Source organism: Stylophora pistillata, chromosome 5 (assembly GCF_964205215.1).
Source record: "Stylophora pistillata chromosome 5, jaStyPist1.2, whole genome shotgun sequence".
Taxonomy (NCBI): domain Eukaryota; kingdom Metazoa; phylum Cnidaria; class Anthozoa; order Scleractinia; family Pocilloporidae; genus Stylophora; species Stylophora pistillata.
In genome coordinates, this window is record NC_142523.1 from 13,437,778 (window position 1) to 13,461,228 (window position 23,451).

Consider the following 23,451-nt stretch of genomic DNA (forward strand, 5'->3'; position numbering starts at 1 on the left):
CTGAACTGAAACGCTAACTATAGTTTTCTCTCTAAAATGAACTAATCACGGAGGCGTTAATCAAACCATAAAATATTTCGCAGCTTCTCTCGGAAGCGGTAACATTTAGCTTTAACAGAAGCGGTTACACTTGGATCGGGTCTTTCTTAAACTGGTGGAGGGAAAGAAAAAAACATCAACTTTTCAAAACGAAAGTAAAAAATCGACAGCAAACGTCAACAAGTTCAAGCTATTAATATCCGATCGCTGTAGATCTTAGCTAATTTCCACATCCTTTTAACATAATTCTCCTTGTTTGTCTGTTTGCTTTTTTTTTTTTTTGCCTCTCAAGTATTTTCCCAAGCAACTTAATGAATATTTTAAGGTATCCTCTTTTAAAAGTAGTTTTCAACACCTTCTTATTTTTTTCCGGGCAGTTTTAACCGCCATTAATGAGTCTGCACAGTCCATCTTGTCAATTAGTCCTCAATATCTCAGATCAGAATTGGCTGGGCTTCGAATCCTCGTGGGAGATTCAGAATATATATTTTTTTCGTCCCTCGCCCGAGAAAATTTTCTAACTTCTTTGTTTTTGAGACAGTCTTGGAGATGCACTATCCAAGATGAGCTCAACAAGAACAACATCACCTGAAACAGCCAAAAGCAGCGAAAAAGCGATGATAGCCCAATCTAAATGTTTTCTATATTGTTTTTACAACAGGCTCAAATACAGCATCATTGAAGGTAATGATGGAAACACTTTCAGCGTTGATTCGAACAATGGTCTTATAAAAACGACAAAGAAACTAGACAGAGAAACAAAATCATCCTACCGTTTGACTGTTCTCGGTCAGAACACTAACAACAGATGCCACAAAGGTCGCGCTGTTGTTCTTGTTAACGTCAAAGACATCAATGACAATCCTCCAATCTTCCCACTCGCATCATACTCGGCAACTGTACCCGAAGAAGCTCCCGCCAATACTTTTGTTGCTATGGTTACCGCAACGGACGCCGACACTGGCGTGAACGCGCAGTTGACTTACAGCATCGTCGCGGGAAATAACGATAAAAGATTCAAGATAAACGACCAAGGCGAAGTAGAGACTACACAAGAGTTAAATTACGAAGATAAGAGTAGCTACGCTCTTACAATCTCTGTCAAAGACGGCGGAAGCCCAAGCAAGAGTGCTACCACAGTGCTAACTGTAATTGTAGAAGATATCAACGAACCCCCTTATTTCGTGAAGGACTGCGCGCGAAATAGCACTTGTAAGTTCTCGGTGAAGGAAAACAACAACCGCAATGCGCCATTAGGCATGATTCAAGCTAAAGATCCTGATACAGGCTGTAGTTCTTTAACTTACGAAATTGTCACGGAGCAGTCGCAAAATTCCAAGGTCTTTGGTATTGATAGCAGTGGGCAAGTACATGTGCTTGTAAAATTAGACCGTGAGATGAAGCCGCATTATACAGCTGTGATTACAGTGCAAGACTGTGGTTCACCAGCGCTGGAAGTATCAACTCGCATTAAAGTAGAAGTTCTGGACGAAAACGATGAGAGCCCGCAATTCACATTGAACGCGTACAAAGCATCTGTGCAAGAAAACATCGCTCCAGGAAGCACTGTTGTACAAGTCTCTGCCTTTGGTGAGTGTACGTCTTTTTGTATCCCAAGCTGGTTTCTTTCTCAGCGGAGAGATTTCAACACCAGGTGCACGCGGGCGAAAAACGGTGTTGATTTTCTGTGGAGCGTAGACCTCAGACCTCCAGCTGTCCTTGCTCGTCAGCTTGTGCCATTACTTCCAAAGGCTGAAGCCTCATTACAGGCTTTACTAATTATAGTTTACTAGTTCATTTGTTTGTTATGTAAAACAAAAATACAAAGCAAAACAAGACTAGAAGAAGACTTATTCGTTTTCTCGTTTTTAACCAAAAGGTGTTTTGTTTCTTTAGGTTGTCAACCAAAGAAATAGCTGCAAATAGAGCAATTTTCTACCGAGTGTCAAAGTCGTCCAAGATTGCATCGGTTTTGCTTTTCTCGGCTATGCGATTGGTACATAAACCTCGCTTTTCTTTCTCAACCAATCGGATGCAAAACTAAAACCAATCACGATTTTGTCGCCCGCGTTTTCGCGCGCTTTAAGAAGTTTGGCTGTTTTTCCTAGGAGTTCTCATTATTGGCTATTAAAAGTATTTTATTTTCTCCTGATTGACCGTTGTGATTTCGTTTGTTATGGTTTTACGACACTCAATCGAAGAGCGCTCTTTTCTGTTTTGTTTTATACTGTAATCGTGATTTCCTTCAATTTTGTGTTCTTTAGATGCTGACGCCGGGTCCAACAGCGAGTTATCATACAATTTAACTTTTGGGGATACGAGTGCATTTATGATCGACCCACGCACTGGGACAATTACGAGTAAAGTGTCGTTCGACAGAGAAACCAAGGCCTCTTATTTGCTCACCGTGCGCGCGAGGGATCATGGGCAAAATCCTCAGGACGGTACCGCGACGGTGGATATTACGATTCTAGACGTGAATGATAACAAACCGGCAATTAACAACTTACCAGCGACAAAACAAGTTCCTGAAGACAAAAACACCGGGGAAGTGGTATTTGTTGTTACAGCGACTGACCGAGATTTAGGTTAGTTAGCTGTTTTGGATAAACGTTTCATCCGGGCAACGAGATATTCATTTGTCTTCTTTCACTCCTTCTTGCCACACTATGCGTGATCAGACCAAATAATACAACGACTGAGAAGAAGACTTTGAGAGGTCGAGACTCCGCCATTTTGAATAAATATTTTTTAAGAGGATTATTTTCAAGGCGTTTATGACAGACCTGGGTACAGATAGGTGCAAACACAAAACTTTTGACAAAGAGAAAATGTTGACTGTCTTACAATTCTTGTCGAATTTTCTGCGTTTGGATGACTTTTCTATAGCGTGATAGATTCGATCTTAAAAATTATGTTAGATTTGACAAAATTAACCATGTGAAACTGCTTATGCAGTCATGCAGACTGTAAATGGTAAACAGAGCATGTGCGTCGCTGCAGACAGTTGTCACTCTCACTGCAGTTGCCACGTAATCTTTTTTTCGTTTCAACTGATCTTCGTTAAGGAGATTGTTTCATAGATACCGTCTTCTTCCAGCTGCTTGTAACTTTACTCATTTTTCTTTGTTTGGTTTCTTACAGGTGTGAACGCTGATATGCGGTATTACATCGACAAAGGAAACGAACAGAATTTGTTCAACGTCGATGCTAAAACAGGAAGTTTGACTCTCGCTCGTAAACTGGACTATGAAATAAGGTAGTGTTTAAGTTAGTTACATCACAGGCATCCTAATCTCAGGTAAGCTTGGGATGCCTGTGCATATAAAGCTGTTTCGAGAAAAAGTTGTCCGAAAAAATTCAAGGTTCCCTGACGCCCGGATTTCAGAAAAATCTGAGAAGAAGTCACTGTAAAGAGGAGGTTTCGCGGGTTTGATGAATGTGTTATTTTATTTCACTTCTTTGAATTCTTCGATGACCATATACCCAGATTACCTTTCGAGATTGTCGTATGTACTTGTCTTTTTATCAGACAACCTTCCTCGAAGCAGCTGTATGTGTACCCGTACCAGCACATGGTATATACTCAAAAGCAGAGTGAATATTTTTTATAGACATTTGAAATATTCGCACTGTAAATTTACTGTCAGTTACTATCCCATCCAGAATTAAACCTCTTATCTGTACTAGATGTCACTGAGGTCACATAAAAACGCCTTTGACGCTATTCCTTTCATACTCTGTTTAGACATGGTGTTTTTCTTTCCCTTTTGCAGAATAAGCTATACACTGAAAGTCCGCGTCATAGATAGAGGAAGTCCACCTCTGTCCTCATCTGCTGATCTTACAATCTCGGTGCAGGACGTGAACGACAACGCCCCAGTGTTCAGCCTCTCATCCTACAGAGCAACAGTACAGGAAAATAAAGCAAGGGGAACATCATTTTTCAGGGTAAGATGAAACCTTTCATATTATCAGCTTTTGATGAAATGATTTTGTTCACAACCTTTGTTTCTGTTTAAAATAGCTAATCCCTTTCTTTTCCCCTCATTTAAATGTTGCGATATCACGACAAGAGTCGGATTATCACCGCAGTGAAAATTACGAACTTGTGTGGATTTTTTTTTTGCCATACCCGCGTTGCTTATCATCACCAAATTTAATTTTTAATTTGTTTTGATTTGTTTTACATTTTTCTTTGTTTGTCTTTTTTTTTGTGATTATTAATGGCCTTTACGTCTTCTCAGGTAACTGCTACAGACTTAGATTCCGGATCAAATGGAGCTATAACGTATACTATTGTTGGGGGCATGAATGGAACCTTTTTTGAGATCGACAGCAAAGGTAACAGAACATTTGTTCAGATAACCCCCCCTCTCCCCCCCCTACACACACACACACACACACACACACACACACACACACAAAAACACAAACACGCACACACACACACACACACACACAAAAACACAAACACGCACACACACACACACACACACACATAAAAAAACACAAACACGCACACACACACACACACACACACACACACACGCACGCACGCACACAAACACAGGGTTTTTCTCCGGGTTCTCCGGTTTTCCTCCCTCACCAAAAACCTACATACAGCCGATTCCAGCTGGCTGTAAGCTGTGCTCCAAGATCACACATGGACCGTATAGCGGCTACCAGAGGCGCCATTGTAAGCTTTCGGTTCGACCCTGTCGAACCGAACTCCTGGTTAGCTCAATTGGTAGAGCACCGGACTGTTGTGCGGGAGGTCGAGGGTTCAAGTCCCGGCCGGACCAACACTCAGGGTCTTAAAACAACTGGGGAGAATTTGCTACCTTTCTATAACATCAAGAAATGGATAGATATTCTAGTCTTCTCGGATAAGGACGAATAAACCGTAGGTCCCCGCGTCTCCTGCAGGAGACGTTGATTTCCCACGCACGAGATTACTGTGTGATGGATGTCCTCCCCTGGGGTGGGATGGGTGGGTGTTCTGAGGGCCGCAAGTTTATTAGCTTCTAGCTATTAATTGCTACCCTCTATAAATAAAGCTTCCACTCAAAGTGAAAATTATTATTATTATTATAAATTGCAACTATATTTCGTTATATCCAACCAGACATGTCTGTAGCATTGAACAATAAAGTTGGCCAGAGTCTCCTTCGTAACCAAGTATTGTGTGACAAACAAATGATAAAAGCGCCGCTGCTTTTTCCTTTGACCTTCATACTAGTTAGAAAGCCAGAAACACGCTCGTCATTTGTAAGTACTCTTTCTCTTAGGGTATCTTTTGATCAAAAACCCACCTGACTACGAAACCAAAAAGCAGTTCGACTTGATGGTAGAGGCAAGGGATGGCGGTAACCCTGCAAAATCAGCCACAGTTCCGGTGAAGGTTATCATTGAAGACGTAAATGACAATGCACCCTCATTTAATCAGTCAAGCTATCACTTAGTTGTCCGCGAAGACGCAGCAGTGCGTAAGAGGGTTGGAGCAGTCTTCGCTACAGACAAAGACTCTGGGGTAAGAGGCAGGCTGCTGTACACCATAACGGGAGGAAACGTGGGCAGTGCCTTCACAATTGATGGAAATACTGGTCAGTATCCTCTAATTTTATTATACGCTTAACAAAATTTCTCACTCCGGATTGGTCAGTGACGAACGGTTCTAGAGTGCATTATTGTATCTCTCAGGTAGTACGTGCAATGTGATTTGCCAAGTTAGTGGGCCGTATTTCATTGAACGGCCTACTAAAGTGCTTGAATTGAAATGATTGTTCCTCTATTTGAACCGAGAGATAAATATTTTCCAATAATAATATCCTATTTACTTCGTTTTCTCGGTCCATACTGGAAGCTACGGACCAAATGGTACAAGGTGTGTAAGAAGCCTAATCTTTATGTTATTCGTCACTAGGTGTCCTCAGTGTCCAGTCCAGACTCGACAGGGAGACAACTGCACTGTACACTCTGAAAGTAGAAGCACGCGATGGTGGAAATCCATCCAAAGATGCTCTTGTCGACGTGCAAATCACAATTTCAGATGTGAATGACAACGCACCTTTATTTGACAAATCAAGCTACAGTGCGTCTATCAGCGAGGCTGCTTCTCCTCCAGCATCCGTTGTCAAGGTTTTTGCTCAAGACAACGACGTAGGACTCAATAAGGAAATAACTTATGATATTAAGACCGGAAATGAAGACGGAACGTTTATCTTGGATAAAAAGAATGGATCGATTACACTTAATCAAACACTTGATCGCGAGAAGAAGGCTGCCTATGGGCTGGTTGTGACCGCAACAGATCATGGGACTCCTCCACTGGCGTCATCGGTCAATGTTATGGTAACAGTTGGTGACGTCAATGACAATCCACCCTCCTTTCCGCATTCGCTGTACAACTGCACTGTCGCTGAGAACTTGGCCAATGGCGTGGCTGTGTGTTTCGTAACCGCCACCGATCCAGATTCGGGTTTAAATGGCCAATTGTTTTACAGCATAATATCCGGCAACGATGGAAATGCCTTTGATATAAATACGGTGAGTTATACACCACAAAATACCGTAAATATACACATAAGTCGTACTCTTCGGTAACCATGTTTTTAGAAATTTGAATGCATTACTCACCGAAAGGGCATTGAGAATGGAAACAGTTATCAGCTGATGGGTATAATTTTCGATTTACACTTACTTCTTTCAGTTCATTTTCGAGGAAGTGACGGTTACTGATTAGGTCGTAGGAGTTAAAAAGTAGAAATGTTTTCCGTCCCACGTTTGTATCTTCCCAATGTTTTCATTTTTTAGTTCACGCAAAGCACCTCTGGTGTTTTGTTTCTTTGCTAATAATTTATCGGAAAGCTTAACCCGATGGCTTCGCTTTCGCGTACGCTAATATAGCTATTATTTTCTAGCTATTTGCTGTGCAAACTATCCCACTGTTACCTCATGTAAAAAGATCATGAATAAAAACTGTTGTTGTTGTAGGAAACCGCTGTTCGACTAAACCGCGCACGTGGATCTGGAATAGGAGCTATTTAATCCCACTTGACCTCCCTAAAACGATAGCATGAGTGCGGGAAGGGGGGGGGGGGGGGGGGAGGAGCGTACCTCAAACATTACTTTACGCGTCACAAATTTAAAATGGAAAACTTCGAAAATCCCCTTACCTTGTCTCTCTGTAAAAATTCACGCGTATAAACCCTTTCCCACCCTACCCTGCTTACTAACGAAGCTGAATGTACTCCAAAGTTTACTGGTTTCAATCTTTTCCTTGACAGGCTACCGGAGAGATCACAACACAGCGTACTTTGGATAGAGAATCTATCGCTGTGTATAACTTGACGGTGAAAGCAGAGGACGGAAAAAACAGCCGAAGCATCAAATCTTTGAGTGATACCACGTCCGTTCGAGTTTATATCATGGATGAGAATGATAACGGGCCAGTCTTTGACCAGCCCGCTTACACGTTCCACGTGTTGGAAAATGCAACGATGTCTCAATTGGTGGGACGAGTAGAAGCCAAAGATAAAGATGCGGGACTCAACGGAAAATTGACGTACAGTATATCCGCTGGGAACTCTGGGGACAGGTAAGATTTGACGGACTGACTGACTGACTGATGGACTGACTAACTTACGGACTTACTGATTGATAGACAGAATGGCTGACTGACGGATTGACTGACTGAATGACTAGCAGGCTGTCTGACTGAATGTTCGATTGACTAACTGACTGAACGACAGGCTGGCTGACTGACTGACTGATTGATTGATTAACTGAGAGAAGGATTAATTGACTTACTAGTTGACTGACTAAATGAATGACTGACTGGCTGACTAACTAATTGATTGACATATTGACTGACTGCGCTGCAGATTGCCCCACTGACCGACCGCCTGCCTGCCCTGCCTGCCAGCCCGTCTAGTCCCCGTGCTTGTGTTATTCATTGATTGCCAGAGTAACTAACTTACTGGCTGGCAGACTGACAAATTCCCTTCGCGCCCCACTGACGTTTGTGCTAACTGACAGAATATTTGCTTGACTGAATGAACGACCGACTGCTTTACTGACCGATGGACTGACCGTCGGAGTAAACGACCGAATGGCAAACCAGATGACTGACCGGCTGACTAACGGACCTTTTGAGCTATTGATTGACTGATTGGTTTCCTGAAGGAAGACTGAATGATTAATAACTTGGCATTTTTCGAAATATAGAGAAAATCCCCTTCCTGAAATGATCTATTTCTCATTGGAGTTTTAAGAGAGGAACAACGTACATTTAGTTCCGGCAGCGGTCACCTAATATCATGTTATCTGTTTTCTTCCTCCTTTATTAGCTTTAAAATTGATCCCGTGTCTGGTGTAATTAGAGTCAACTCAGGACTGGACCGGGAAACCCAGGCCCGGTTCGCACTAACAGTGGTGGCAAAAGACTCTGGGTCACCCTCGCTCTCAGCCAGTGTCGTTGTCACGGTGGTAATAGGTGACGTCAATGACAATCCACCAATGTTTAGTCGGTCTGTGTTTTATGGTATCATAAGGGAAGATGCCTCTACTGGTTCAACAGTTTTGAAGGTGAGCACTCATCTCTTCTCAAATCCCCTTCCCTCCCCCCCCCCCCTCATGCCCCCTGCCCCGAGATTTTAACAACAATACTTCAAAAGAAAGATCAAACTAGAAAATAAACTCGCATGAATACCAATGATGAAGCTGAAGATGGATTGCACACGAAGTATCTGAAGATAAATCTAGGCGAAATTTAAAAACGGAGGTCACAATATTGAATCGCATTTAATCTTTTGTGACTACAAAAGCGGAAAGTGCATGTCACTGTGCGTTACTAAGGGTGTGAAGGAACTCCTTCAGAGCTTAGTACAACGCAATTGTGCGCTTGAAAAAACCACGAGGTGAGGCTTCCAACATGCTATCTTGCTGATCGAAGAAATTTTACTTAGCCTTCAGCATTCACTTCACAGGTTGAAGCAAAAGACAAGGATGAAGGGTCAAACGGTCAACTACAATTCAATTTGCAAGGAGAAGGAAGTAAAAATTTCAGCATTGATTCACGTGGCTTCATTCATACTTCCACACCTTTGGATTACGAGAAGACGAGCTCTTATATCCTGACTGTCATCGCAAAGGATGGTGGATCTCCTACGCAAACAGCGTCTGCGAAAGTTAACATCACTATCGTCAACGTGGACGACAACGTTCCTGTGTTTGAGACGTCTTCAGCACCGACGAAGGTGCGCGAAGATGTTGCCATAGGAACGCGAGTTGTGCGCTTGAACGCTACGGACGCCGACGGAAACGATTTAACGTTTCACATAATAGACGGAAATGTGGGTGGTGCTTTTGCTATACAGAATATCTCTGGACTGATAACAGTAGCGTCAAAGCTTGATCGCGAAACATTTGCAAAGTACCATTTGGCCGTGCGTGCGATGGATGCAAGCGGAAAGTCCGTGACAAATAATGCAACAATTGAAGTGGTAGATGTAAATGACAACGCACCCAAATTCACCAGCCCCAACTATTCCAAAGGTATCATGGAGAACTTAGCACCAGGTAGGAAATTTCTCATATTTATCTTTCGTATAGAGAACGCATTACTTTTCCTCGAAATACACTCGAAAGCGAATACTCAAACCGTTTATTTACAGGGATTCCAATGATAATCCACAAATGTTTTCATAATCGAACCAAGTAAATATCCAAATTTGATAGCAAGGCAGGTTTTCGACGAACATTAATTACACCTTAGCGAGTAAAATTACAATGTATGTGAAATACAATAAAACCTACGGATTGTTTCGAGTCTAGAGCGACCAACAACAACAACAATTTTAGGCAGCAAAACATGCGGTACAAACACGACTAGTTCTCTTTCGACAAACACAAGGTCGATTTTTCGGATGTTTACGTCAAATGTAGGCACGCAATGGGAGCTGCAAGAATGTTTTGCATGTAGGCGTTTAAAATCTTCCTTTGAAATTTTGCGCTGGAAATGGGTGCGCAGCTGACCAAAATCTATCCCCCCTCGGCGCATGCCTGACGTTTTACCGCTGTATTCTTAAGCCTACATTTTCAATAAACTACTTGTTGCACGGAGAGAAGGAGAGATGACGGATATCGTAAGATTTAAATCACATTTATTTTTCTCTTTCTGTGTCCATCAGGTCAGCTGGTTGCTAACATTAAGGCAACGGATAAAGATATAGGTGACAATGCTGTTATCAGCTACGAGATAACTTCTGGCGCCAGCAATAAGTTCAAAATCGATTCTACAACTGGAGTTTTAACAACATCTGATAGGCTAGACCGTGAAGTAGCGTCCTCGTATCGATTGGTCATCACGGCCAAAGATCAGGGAAAACCTTCTCTTTCGTCCACCACCACTGTGTTCGTGACCGTCCTCGATGATAACGACAACTCGCCGGAATTCTCGAAACCTTTCTACCAAGCGTCTGTACTCGAAAACACCGCCATTACAACAAACGTTTTGCACCTGGTGGCCACAGACCTTGACGATGGCCGCAACGGTCTGGTGACATTTTCCATTGTTTCTGGGAATACCAATGACGCATTTAAGATAGACAATTCAACTGGCTTTTTATCTGTCAATCAAAATTTGGACAGAGAGGCTGTTGCCTTCTACAGCTTATATATCAGTGCTTCTGACAATGCTCCAAACCCCAGAAGTAACTTTGTTCGCGTCAATTTCACCGTAATGGACAAGAATGACAACAGCCCAGCGTTTGTAAATGTGGAGAATTTTACAGTTATAGAAAATGTGCAGATTGGTGCCAACGTAGGATCTGTTTCCGCAACAGATGCCGATGCTGGGAGTAATGGTGAAATCAGGTTTTCAATAGTTAAAGGCAACGGTGATGATGCTTTCCGTATAGATCCCGTTTCTGGTCAAATAAAGGTTAATGGAAGAATCGACCGAGAGAAAACTGATAGATATGTCCTGACTATAATCGCGTCTGATCAGGGAAAAACGTCCATGAAAACTGCACAAAATTTCTATGTTACAGTCGAAGACCAGAATGACAACCCACCTAAATTCGACGCAAACGTTTTTCAAGGTTTGTAAAGCTGTTTCCTTTGAACACTGTTTGACCACTGCACCAAAGGTTAATAGTTCAGTTAAGGGACCATTTATAACGCACTGCCTGGCGGGTTGTAAGCGGGGGGAACAAATATTTTTTAATTGGGAACGGAGAGGTGGGGTGAGTCGTCGCCAACAGAATTTAATGAAGGGACCATAGAAAATTGACAGCTAATTAACTGTAAATGAATGGAGGGGGGAGGGAGGGTCTTAAGAATATTTCAAAGTCTGATAGGGTAACAGGTAAAATTTTCCGTGACACAACTAAAATCCCTCGAACCCCCCCCCTCCCTTCCCGCAGGTGATAAATGATGATCGTTTCTCAAGCGCAGTAAATACCTGTACCTAGGCACATGGTTTTTTTTTTTTTTTTTTTTTGTGTGTGTGTGTGTGTGTGTGTGTTTTATGAGGAAAAATATCCTTTCCATGTCTCTATGTAGGTACTGTCAAAGAGAATGTTGCTGTAGTTGCCGATGTCGTTCAGGTGAAAGCAACGGATGCAGATGTGGGATCCAATGCAGACATCACCTACAGAATCACCGGGGGCAATTCCCAATCCTTCTTTTCCATAGATATTCGGACTGGCATCATCAACACCACTGCACAGCTGGACTTTGAAAAGACACCGGTATTTAACTTGACCGTGTCTGCATCGGATTCCAAGTTCACGTCCATTGTTAGCGTGATTATTAAAGTCATTAATGAAAATGACAATAATCCTTCGTTCCCTCAGCCGACGTACTACGTAAGCGTCGCAGAAAATTCTGCTGTGGTGACCTCGGTGGTGACAATCACTGCTTTTGACGTCGATCCATTTGGTCAGCTCACTTACTCCATCGAATCTGTTCAACCCGGTAACCATAGTGACGCGTTTAGTATAGATTTGACCTCTGGGCTGATCTCAACCGCTGACGTGCTGGACCGAGAAATGACTGACAGCTATGTCGTCATTGTTAAGGCAACGGACGGAGGAAAACCATCTCTTCATGGTTCTACCACAGTTATGGTTAATGTCACTGATACAAATGACAATCCACCTGTATTTAAGAACACTTCCATGACAGCAGTTATCTCCGAAGCATCAGCCGTTTCTTCCTATGTTACAAAAATTACCGCCAGTGACTTAGACACTGGAAGCAATGCTGAAATATCTTACCGCATAATCTCAGGAAATGAAATGTCAGCTTTTGCCATTTTCTCAGATACTGGTATTATAACAACAAATATGGAACTCGACAGAGAAAACATTTCAAACTACGCTCTCATCTGTCGAGCTACCGATCATGGAAACAAGCCACTGCATTCCATGTCAATAATCGTTCACGTGACTCTATCAGATGTGAATGACAACGCACCCAAATTTGATCAATCCGTGTACATAGTCAATGTGACCGAAGATGTTTCATCCGGGACTGTAGTAGAGGAGATACACGCTGTGGATAAGGACGCCGGGCTCAACGGACTCGTTAGTTACCAGATCACGGATGGAAATGACGATGGTACTTTTGATATTGGTAATGGAACTGGTAAGTGCAATTTATTGATTTCGTGGGGACTCAAAAGGTAAAATTTAGGAGACGTTCTTATTATTTTATTAACAGCTTTCAGCCTCGAAAAACGAACGAGCAAGTCTAGCGAAGTTTTTCTAAAGTTTTGCAGGTTTTTCTCTTATTGTTTCAATCGGTAACGTAGAACCGGCTTATTAAATTATTGCAAATAACAGAGGGTATGAAAACATATTCATGAGAAGCCACATCAAAGAGAAAAAAAAACCACAAAAATGAATGCACTCATCTTAGAGCAGGAAGAGCAAATTTATAGCGTTACCCCGTGACAATTCAAGTCATGTCACGGAACATACAAAAGTACCCACTGTTTCAAGAAAGCTTAAGATTAAAGTTCGTTTGGAAATATAACACAAAAAGCGCTTTAAAAGACCACGAGGCAATAAGGAAGGCTTGAGGTAGATAATATTGAAGCGCATTTGATAATTCATCAACTTTGACAAAACAGTTTTCGATCAAAAACAGGAGGCGTATATTGTATAAACACACACACGTTTTGTGTGCGGTGGCTTGGGTACTAATGATATGATGACAGCTGGCCGGAAACAGAACGTAGGCAATATCACGACGCTTGATATTGCTACTTAATGCTCCCCGTGTGCGTCTTATAATGATGAACCTAAAGCCTTTTGTGCCCTAAAATCTGTATGCATATTCTTCATACTGTTCTCCATACATTTTCTAAGGTGCTGACAAGGAGAATTTGTTTAATAATCAAGGGCATTTTTAGTTGGAGATAATTTTTTTTTACACGTGACTTCAATGTTTGGTCTTTGTTTAAGGTGTCGTGACAGTTTCTGGAAAACTTGATCGGGAGACGCAAGATTTCTACACGTTAATTATCACAGCAAGTGATTCCGGTCATCCGCAAAAGAGCTCCTCTGTACAACTGCTGATCACAGTGACTGATGTAAACGATAACGCACCGCTGTTCAATGCTTCTTCTCTTCAAGGTGCCATCTTGGAGAACTCTCCCATCGGAACCTCCGTCATGCGCGTTATTGCTACAGATGCTGACGTCGGAGAGAACGCACAACTAATGTTTAACTTCTCTACAAATGTTTATGTGGATATTTTTGCCATCGACCCTGCAAGCGGGGAAATTACTGCGTTGAAATCACTCGATCGCGAAAAGCAAGATCTTTACAAATTGAAAATTAGTGTCAGCGATCATGGTGACCCGCGGTTATCCTCATCCGCTGACGTCACCATCACCGTCACTGATGTGGATGACAACTGCCCGAAGTTTGTGCCCGCGGTGTATAATGCGACAATTAGTGAGAATTTGCCATTCAATCAGAGTATTGTTCAAGTGACGGCGACTGATGCAGATGTCAAGGATAATGAAAAGATGTTGTATGCAATTTGGCAAGGAAATGAAGGCGGGGCTTTTACAATTGATAGATATGGTAAGATAATTTCTTATAAAGTATGAACATTTCAAGATCTGTGTAGGCCAACCTTTCACTCCTTGACTCATTGACTCAATATGCACATTCTCCATATTGTTCTTCATTATTTTCTAAAGTGCTGACAAGGAGAATTTGTTTAACAATCAAGAGCTTCTTTATTTGGTGTTTGATTTAGGGGTGACTTTGTAAGATAAATTGGATGCAACTCACTGTTAAAGAAGTTTCCTTGGATCTCGCTCTTCATCGTAGTATTGTGATAGATGAAATTTAAAAACTATGAATTGCCGATTTAAGAATCGCCGAAAGTTTGAAATTGCGTGAAAATTTAAGTGTCACACCCATAATTTAGCTGTGCACTTCGAAAATAGCAAATATTGGAGGCATACTTCCTCTGCTTAACAAGCATCATGCAGTGATGATGGTTAGAAATACTGACATGTTGTTGATCATATATTTACCGCCCAAATTACCTTGAAAATGATATTTTCTCTGTCTCAGGCTTCGTAAGAGTTAGCTCCGCCGGAGTTGACCGAGAGGTTACGTCGTCTTTCCAATTGGTGGTCCGGGCAGGCCGTGCCGACTGTGGTATCAACAGTACCGGCGATGGAAACACGGGTAAGAAATACACTAATGCAAATGAAAACCTTATTGAAGTTGGGTCAAAGATGCACCAGAGTCATGTGACATTTTGCAGCTGTTATTTTTATTTCTGAATACCAAGCTTCAACCGATATTAGTTTTGTTTTCTGAATTCTGTCCTAGTTTTGTGAATTTATAACAAAACGTTGTATGGTCCAATTTGTATAGGTAATCGCATGGGGCCGAGTAAAATTAAGGATTCATATCACGCTTGTTTTCGCAAATTGCTGAAATTGCCCGAGTCGTGCAGCGACGAGGGCAATTTCTGCAACTTCCGAAAACACAAGTGATATTAATCCTTAATTTTACGAGGAACCATGTGATTACTTGTTTATAATATAATGGGCAAAATGTTTTCTTACTGATCTCGCGCAAAACGGGACGCCATTGTTACAAAACAAACAGAAATTTCTTTACCTTGGCAGCCGTTGCTAAGCGATTTTCAGCCAATCATTTTCAGGTGATTTTGCCCGGGGCAATTACAAAAATTAAGAAAAAATGCCCTCTGTCTTGACCAATCACAGTTCAGTAATTTTGCCCCTTATATGATAAGGTCTGTTATTGAACGCGGAATTAAAAACAAACAAACACGCAAACAAATAAAGTTTCGCTTCGCTGTCGCCCGATTTTGCGAGTCACTCGTACGACTATAGACTCCGGTCAACTCTTCAATTAGTCGTATCACCATCATTGATAACGAACAGATCCTTCATGATGGTAAAATGACAACTAAAATAAATTTGACTGAAAACATTACTGATGCAAGGATTAACAGTTAAAAATTTACAATTTCACAGCCAAACTGTAGAAGCACAGTACAAGGGCAACCTCTGATTGATATTAATTTTTCTTTGATTTCCATCAGCTGAAGGAGGACCAGACGACAGATTAGCTGCTATGGCCATCGTGAACCTTACTGTAATCGATCAAAATGACAACGCCCCTCGCTTTACCCGCCCCAACTATGAATTCCCCCTTAGCAGCCCCAATGATACTAATATTGGCCGAATTCAGGCGATTGATGACGATCTTGATTTGGGTGGAGTCGTAAAATTCCGACTTCTTCAACAGATCGAGGTGAGTTCGAGTATCTCGAAGCTATATTACAAAGAAACGCATGGCCAAAGGAGTAAAAATATTTAGCACTTAGATCTTCCCTTTGGAGGAAAGAATTGGTAAACACGTTGTAAACAAAAGTACACATGCGATCCACTCAACCTCTTGTAACCGAGTAAGAGGCATCCTGCTAATACTACTACTACTATTAGATCTACGGGTAATTATATTTACTGCCAGGGAAATTGAGCGAAATAGCAGAACCTCGTTAGAATCCATTGGAATTTTCACACAAATTGCTATCTTGTTATCAGTCTTAATATTTACTTGACAAGGTAACTTAAGTAACAAAACCTTTCTACTCCCGTTGTAGGTTGAGAGAAATTGGAAAGTGACAGTACAAGCGTATGATATGGGTACCCCGAGTCTCAACAAGTCTATCGATGTCTTTGTTACATCAAGGTACAATAGGTTGTCCTAATCTTTTTTTCAATTATTGTTCTACTAGCAACTGAAGCTAGTATTCATGGCTTTCCCGGTATAGGTTCCACCAGAATATCTCTTATAGCTCGTACGCTGACCTTGCCTTACCCTTACTTGTCTTCTCTCACAGGATCGCTTGTCAAGCTATGGTCTTTAAAGTCACTGAGGATGGTGTTATACAGGCAGACACTTTGTGTAATTTTGTAAAGATTCCAACAGCAGCAACTCGTCTCGTGGGCGATAAACATCAAGTAAAAATATTTACATACTCTTGTTGTTTTTAAGTAGTTTCATCATTTGATATTTTTGGACGATTTTAGTTATCTTGAATATACTTACTAGTAAATTTCTTAGAGAGCCGATGAGAATTTCAACACATCGAGCGCTTGTTTTAATATTTGTCGTGCAACTGTTTCCATAGATGAGCTGCTTAGCAAAGGGTAACACTCGTCCCCAGTACCGCTGGATGAAGGACGGCCGCTTTGTGTCAAACTGGGATGATCTTGGCGATTACATCATTGAACATATGACCGAGGAAGACGAAGGCAGCTATTCTTGCCTAGCCACGAGTTCAGCCGGCTTGATACAGTCTCGTGTGGCTTATATGACAGTAAATGGTAACATGGTTTTTCTTATATAATTTTCAATCAGTGAGTCAGTCAGTGAGGTACTGCTTACATAACAGTGAATGGTGAGTTAAATTTGCTCATTCAGACGGTCGGTCATGAGCTCAGTCAGGCAGTCAGTCGGTCGGCTGGCCCGTCACTCACTCAGCCAGTAAGTTAGTCGGTTAGCCAGTCAGTCGGTCGTCTGTCGTTCGGTTGGTCAGCCGGCCGGCCAGTCAGTCAGTCAGTCAGTCGGTCGGCTGGCCCGTCACTTACTCAGCCAGTAAGTTAGTCGGTTAGCCAGTCAGTCGGTCGTCTGTCGTTCGGTTGGTCAGCCGGCCGACCGGCCAGTCATTCAGTGAGTCGGTCAGCTGGCCCGTCACTCACTCAGCCAGTAAGTTAGTCGGTTAGCCAGCCAGTCGGTCGTCTGTCGTTCGGTTGGTCAGCCGGCCAGTCAGTCAGTCAGTCAGTCAGGCAGTCAGTCGGTCAGCTGGCCCGTCACTCACTCAGCCAGTAAGTTAGTCGGCTATCCAGCCAGTCGGTTGTCTGTCGTTCGGTTGGTCAGCCGGCCGACCAGCCAGCCAGTCAGTCAGTCAGTCAGTCAGTCAGTCAGCTAGTTAATCAACCATCAGATGATCTTGTACTCTGGCCATCGCACCATAATCAGAGTAAAGAGATCAAACAATGATCCTATTTGTCAAGTTAGGAACAATGGGGAAGGAATTCCGGAAGGAAGAATTCAAAAGAAAGCTCCAATAAAGTAGGTCCGCAATGCGTAAGCGGACTATAATATCTCATTTAATTATTTTCACTGTAATCAACAGAACCTCCAAAGATCGTGGTACACCCCCAAAACAGCAGTGTAGAGCTGGGTGGTACGGTGACACTGGCTTGTAATGCCACTGGAGATCCTCTGCCCGAATTTCAATGGTACAAGGACAGTATCCCAATGGTAGAAACCAGTGATATTGATCCATTCAAACCGGAACTCGTGTTGAAGGATGCACTTGCACAAGACGAGGCGCGGTATTTTTGTCAAGCTAGCAACGTGGCTGACAAAGTGAGGTCTGGCTGGGCAACGCTCAAGGTGTTTGGTGAGTAGCTGGAGTAAAAATATTTTCTTTGTTTGTGTAACTGTGCCTGCCTTAGCCAAAAGCGAAGATTGTAAATGGTTGAGAGCGCATTTTCAGGGAAATCTATCAATATGCTAAGGAAGGAGAGGTGAGCTGAGATGGAATATCGTCTCATCCAGGAGAATTTCCGACACTTTTAGTCGTTTAGCTTCAGGTTATAGAAAACGTAATGAAATAAGGGTGCGATACGAAGCATAAGTTTTTTCTGAAAGGTAGCTTTATGGCATTCTTGATCTATTTGCAGGTAAAAATGCACTTGTCTCTATGACACTCTCAGTGACAAATCCGAACCAAGAAGGAACCTGCCAGATGTTTGACAAGAACGCGTTTCAAGTAAGCTCCGTATGAAAATATGTGTGTAGCACCTAAACTTTTGAACAGTCTTCCTTATAAAGTGCGTAACGAGACTGATTTTAGTAAATTTAAAATTTTACTAAAGACTCACCTTTTTAATTTAGCCTTTAATTAGGATTGAAATATGCATGGTTTAGTTGTTTTTTTTTTTACAATTTAGATAAGGTTTTTATTAGTTTTGTAAGTTTGATAAGGGTCTTACTGTAATTTATTATCTGATGCAACTTTTATATTCTATAATTGTTATGCGCATTTGATCATATATAAATGGAATTTGCGCACTACAAATATTAAACTATTATTAGTATTATTATTATTATTATTATTATTATTATTTTTATTATTATTAACAGTAAAACAGTGTGATTAACCTGCAGCTTGAGTCTAGATATCTCAGGATTCTTTTGTCTCTTATTTAACTTTGTTTCTCTCCGCTTTTTATTTTCAGCAACTTCTCAGCAAGGCTTTGCAGGCCAACGTGGACGTAGTTGGCTTTTCAGCGCCCGACCGGTGTGAGGAACATCCATGCAATTCAAACCCGTGTAAAAATGGCGCCGTCTGCTCCAAACAAGGCCTTCAGTATGCCTGTTTATGTAGACCGGGATGGTCTGGGGACCATTGTGAACTGGATGTTGATGAATGCAGTGGAGGTAAGCTTCGAAACAAGTAAATGAACTCTTGTTGTGGGCATGGTGAATTTGGTAGTCGTAATCTGTTACTTAAGTTGAATTCTGGGATTTAAGGGCTTGTCGTTCCAATGTAGCACCTTCCGCTCGCCCCAATCCCCCTCCTCTCCCCCAGGGCTTGCTTCGCAGGCTATTCCAATGCTTTCGATGAAGCAAACTCATCGATGTAAGACGAAATACAGTATGATCTCTCAAGGTCGTGAGGAAATGAACACCCGCGCAAGAAGCTCTTGATTGTCTGATAAAATCTCCTCGTCAATACCACAGAGAATGTATAGAGAGCAGTATGGAGTTTATGCATTCTGATGTTAGGGTTTTAAGGGTTCAAGTAAGCACTTGAAGTTTCGAGATGCGAAAAGCCCGACGTAGTTTCATTTACAATTGGCGGACTTTTGAAAAGCTATGCATTAAGTAGAATGCTGAATGAAATTGTGTCTATCTCGTGTAGATCCTTGCTTCTATAATGGTACATGCGCCAATACAGCAGGCTCATACAAATGTAACTGTGCATCGGCAAAGACAGGCAAAAACTGTCAATTGGAAAAGAAGGCGTGTGATGGTAATCCGTGTAAAGGCTCGAAGATCTGTGCCTTGTCTGAGCGCGCTCCTAATGGATATCAGTGCGTTGACGAGGGGCTGGAGATGGTTATGGTGTTATCTGGGGGCCAACAAGGAAGTCTGTTTGATATCGAAAAACAAGTTGAGAATATTATCAGGTCCGCACCGAACAACGTGAATGAGGTGAGTTGGATTGTATTTCGATGAGTGACGTAACAGCAAAACCAAAGCAATCGCAACGACCAATAAGATGAAAGGAAACTTTTGCAGGAAACCAATTAGAGCTCAAAGTAAAAAACAAGCAAACTGCTTGAAGCACGAGCAAACGCCATTGGCTAGGTCTCAATTGGGATTAATTCTAGTCTTTATTGGCACTGAGAAGATAGAGCAAGTTTTCCAGACACGTCACAGATCGAAGCTAAAAACCAATACGTCATTAGATTACTCATGATAGCCCGTGGTTAATTGCAATAAAGTGAAAAGTGAAAAAAAAAAGAAGAAGAAGAAGAAGAAGAAGAAGAAATAAATAAAAAAAAAATAAGAAGTTCGTGATGAATTTCTCATTGTATTTTCTTCGAGTAAAATATTATTACTGGTTTCCTATGCCATTTTGATCACATTTTGTAACAGAAAACAAGTAATTTTTATAACATTTGTCTTGCACGTCGCATATAGCTTCATGGCTTCATGGGCTGGGACGCCTTTGAATCCAAAAACTGAGTCTTCCTGCAATTTCTTATCGTCCGCAGGTCATTAAGTTCACAGAAAATTTCCTAGTGTATTTTCAATCCTAATTCATTTATTCATTTCCACCTATTTCTTTGTTTGTCTATAAAAGAGTGTGAACGCAAGGCGAGTCCGTAGGGCTGATGTTAAATTGGATTATGGCGCATGTTCTGTCCGTGTCACAAAATACCAGGAGGGCAAGGTTCATTTTGTGCTACTGTGTCCACCAGAAATGAAGCCTCCTGAGCCGCAAAGCGCTCAGCGGTTTGTTTGTGGTTTGTTATTTGATGCTGGTCGTTCGACATCTTGTGGCGGGAGTGATTCGATGGAGACACCGGTTCCACCGACAACCACCCCTCCTATGGAGCCAATGGAGTAAGTCGCATTCATTCAATCAACAATTTTACAACGCTATTGTTCTGAAATAGAACAATTATATCATATTTTGCGCGTTTGTTAACCTCTAGCTCCAAGAAATGGTTATCGTGTAAATTCTCTTCTCAATCTCAATAGATAATCCAGCAGTTTTAGAATTAAGAAATTATGTTGCGTCGGCGGACACCGAGTGAATCAGTAACGAATTTTGAGAAGCTGTTAATCTTTAGCGTAAGCTCTTTTAAGAGAGGGGCTGAAATAAGCAAATTTTGTTTGTTATAGTTTTTTTTTTTTTTTTGATTGATCGTTTTGTTTTGTTTTTTTTGTTTTGTTGTTATTTTTTGTTTGTTGTTTTGTTTAATTGTTTTGTTGTTTGTTTGTTTGGTTGTTGTTTAGTGTGGGATGTTTAAATTCACATTCACCCTAAGACACTTATTTTTGGCCATACCCTTACTTACTATCCGCCACAAAAGTTGCGCTTCAGTGTGTATTTTGAACGATAGAATGAGCACTATACGGTTTTGAACAGCAACAAAAATAACGATAGAAAAACCAAAATGAAAATATTGACCCCTTCACGACCCGTTTCCTTTCTATAGGGTCAAGCTGGAGCTCTTTGCCCGCGACGAGTCTGGTAACGACCTAAACTCCGCAGAAGTGATCGATATGATCAACAGCGGAAGAATGGAAGAGTTGGAGCAAAATGGTTTCAAAGTTAAAAGTGCTACAGCTAGTGAGTATCATTACTCTGTTCATCCTGAGCTAAGTGAATGCATTTGTTCCGTAGCTGTAGAGTTTTGAAACGCTGCAGACTCCAGCTTACGAGTTAATTTTGGGTTTCAGCTTCCGCTGAGCAGGTAGAATCTGCTTACCCTTAAGCAAATGATAATCTATGTTAACGTCATGTTTTAGAAAGTAATTTTTACTGGTGCTTAAGTCTAAAGATTGTCCAAAAGCAATTACCCTGTGAAATCTACCCACTTCGAGAGTTTTTCGCACAAATTTCTCATCAAATTATAACGTAATCTTGAAGGTTAAGTTTTCATGTTTATGATTACTAATCGAATGAATTTCTTCAATTATTTTAGGCTATACGGAACCCTCTAAAGGTAAATATGCAGATTACTGAGTTGTACAACATTAAAAGCGTTTCATCAAAGTAGCATTTCGTCTGCATTATAACTGAAAAGTGTTTCCTCTAATGAAACCTCTTCTGTATGGTTTCAGCGGTCGATTTTGGAAAATGGCAACAGATCGCGCCTTTTTTAATCCGACCGAGAAAATCCTGGGACGAGGTTGTCCTCTGATAGCTGAGCGCAGTTTCTAGTGCATCTTGGGAAGCAAATTACGACCGAATTTTGAAAGACAATTCTTGGATTTGAGCAATTTAATAACGAAATTCTGGAATTCATGTTGAAAAGGTATTCAGTTGTACTAACTAATATCAAAATTTGTTTTTTATTTTTCAGCTGACCCTCCCTCTAAAGTTGGTTTAATCGTGGGTCTGACCATCGGATTTCTGGTCCTTACTATTGCAGTAATTGCTGTTGGATTAATAATCACGAAAAGGTAATTAAGTAATATCTCATCTTTTTTATCGGGGCCATGGAAAAAATTGCTCCTCTTGAAATGAAGGGGGGGGGGAGTAGGGGATGGATAAGTTCAAATACTTTGTCATATCATTGATTTGTCAATTTATCAAGCCGTTCTCAACAACATTTCCGTTGAGATACGATTTAAGGCTGTTTCTGTTATGGGCAATTGTTCTTAGCTGCAGTGAACAATCAAAAGTTTGATTATTTTATTTTCTTGAAATTTCGTGTCCAAATGATTTAACAGCTGATCAACGATTTCGTGTTGACTCGTTTTGCTTTCAACTTCAGACAGTTCTTTAAAGCCTTTCTGCAAACCTGTCGTCAAACACAAAGGGAGAGATGTCATAAAATTTCTTTCTAACTTTGAATTGTAGGTCCTTAATCTAGGATATGGATCCTCGTCTTTCCTCTTCGAATTTTAGTTTCTCTTTAAGATTAGCTGATATTCTATTTTCTCTTCAGACGAAAAAAGCCACAGAATTTCCACTTCTCGTTACAACAAAGAGCTGCAATGGCACGTAAAGACAGCCAAGAGTGCATTCTCAGCCGTGATCGATCCGTGAAAAACATCTCCCGCTCAGAGAAACATTACCTTAATGTCGCGTACGACGACATCTGCGATAATTCAGATGAAGAGGGGCAACAACAGTTCATGGTCGAAGTCGATCTTGGCAATTCAAAAAGCAGAAAAATAGCCATGGTTAGTATTCATGTTACCGAAAATCGAGCGTGACGAGATAAGCTCGAAATTTACATCTTTCCTATTCAATTTACGTGAAAGTGTAGTGTGATCGTCCGGGTGAGTGTAGTCCTGAGAAGGACTGTTGTCGGTTGTAGGGACTGACGTTTCAACAACCTGTGCGGAAGTCTTCATCAGACTCAAGTGTATAGTTGTTGTCAGTAGAGTGTTCTTAGTCCAGTTCGTGTAAAATGATTGGTCAGTTTTAATAATTCGTTAATGATTCATTTAATTCAGTGTTAGAGCATCAGAGGGCGTAATTCCAAGGAATGAGGTTGATTTCATTCTCATGGGGGCTCAGAATTGTTTCATTGTTTCACGCTCATGACGAGACAAAAGAACATCGATCTTTCTCAAT

General features: G+C 41.4%; 1 protein-coding gene across 1 annotated transcript in view; it reads left to right on the plus strand.

Moving 5' to 3' along the window:
• LOC111324842 (protocadherin Fat 4) overlaps positions 1-23,451 on the plus strand; it is a 34,681-nt gene that overhangs the window by 9,472 nt on the left and 1,758 nt on the right. The window contains exons 8-34 of the mRNA XM_088760909.1: positions 701-1,629; positions 2,304-2,627; positions 3,184-3,298; positions 3,816-3,990; positions 4,287-4,383; positions 5,331-5,645; positions 5,966-6,588; positions 7,329-7,639; positions 8,391-8,628; positions 9,030-9,621; positions 10,233-11,144; positions 11,608-12,693; positions 13,515-14,141; positions 14,643-14,759; positions 15,649-15,860; positions 16,213-16,301; positions 16,453-16,573; positions 16,744-16,939; positions 17,752-18,021; positions 18,305-18,393; positions 18,863-19,064; positions 19,549-19,841; positions 20,497-20,759; positions 21,359-21,492; positions 21,848-21,868; positions 22,229-22,328; positions 22,817-23,054. Coding sequence (XP_088617035.1) covers positions 701-1,629; positions 2,304-2,627; positions 3,184-3,298; positions 3,816-3,990; positions 4,287-4,383; positions 5,331-5,645; positions 5,966-6,588; positions 7,329-7,639; positions 8,391-8,628; positions 9,030-9,621; positions 10,233-11,144; positions 11,608-12,693; positions 13,515-14,141; positions 14,643-14,759; positions 15,649-15,860; positions 16,213-16,301; positions 16,453-16,573; positions 16,744-16,939; positions 17,752-18,021; positions 18,305-18,393; positions 18,863-19,064; positions 19,549-19,841; positions 20,497-20,759; positions 21,359-21,492; positions 21,848-21,868; positions 22,229-22,328; positions 22,817-23,054 — 8,689 coding nt within the window. The remainder of the gene's footprint in view (positions 1-700; positions 1,630-2,303; positions 2,628-3,183; positions 3,299-3,815; positions 3,991-4,286; positions 4,384-5,330; positions 5,646-5,965; positions 6,589-7,328; positions 7,640-8,390; positions 8,629-9,029; positions 9,622-10,232; positions 11,145-11,607; positions 12,694-13,514; positions 14,142-14,642; positions 14,760-15,648; positions 15,861-16,212; positions 16,302-16,452; positions 16,574-16,743; positions 16,940-17,751; positions 18,022-18,304; positions 18,394-18,862; positions 19,065-19,548; positions 19,842-20,496; positions 20,760-21,358; positions 21,493-21,847; positions 21,869-22,228; positions 22,329-22,816; positions 23,055-23,451) is intronic.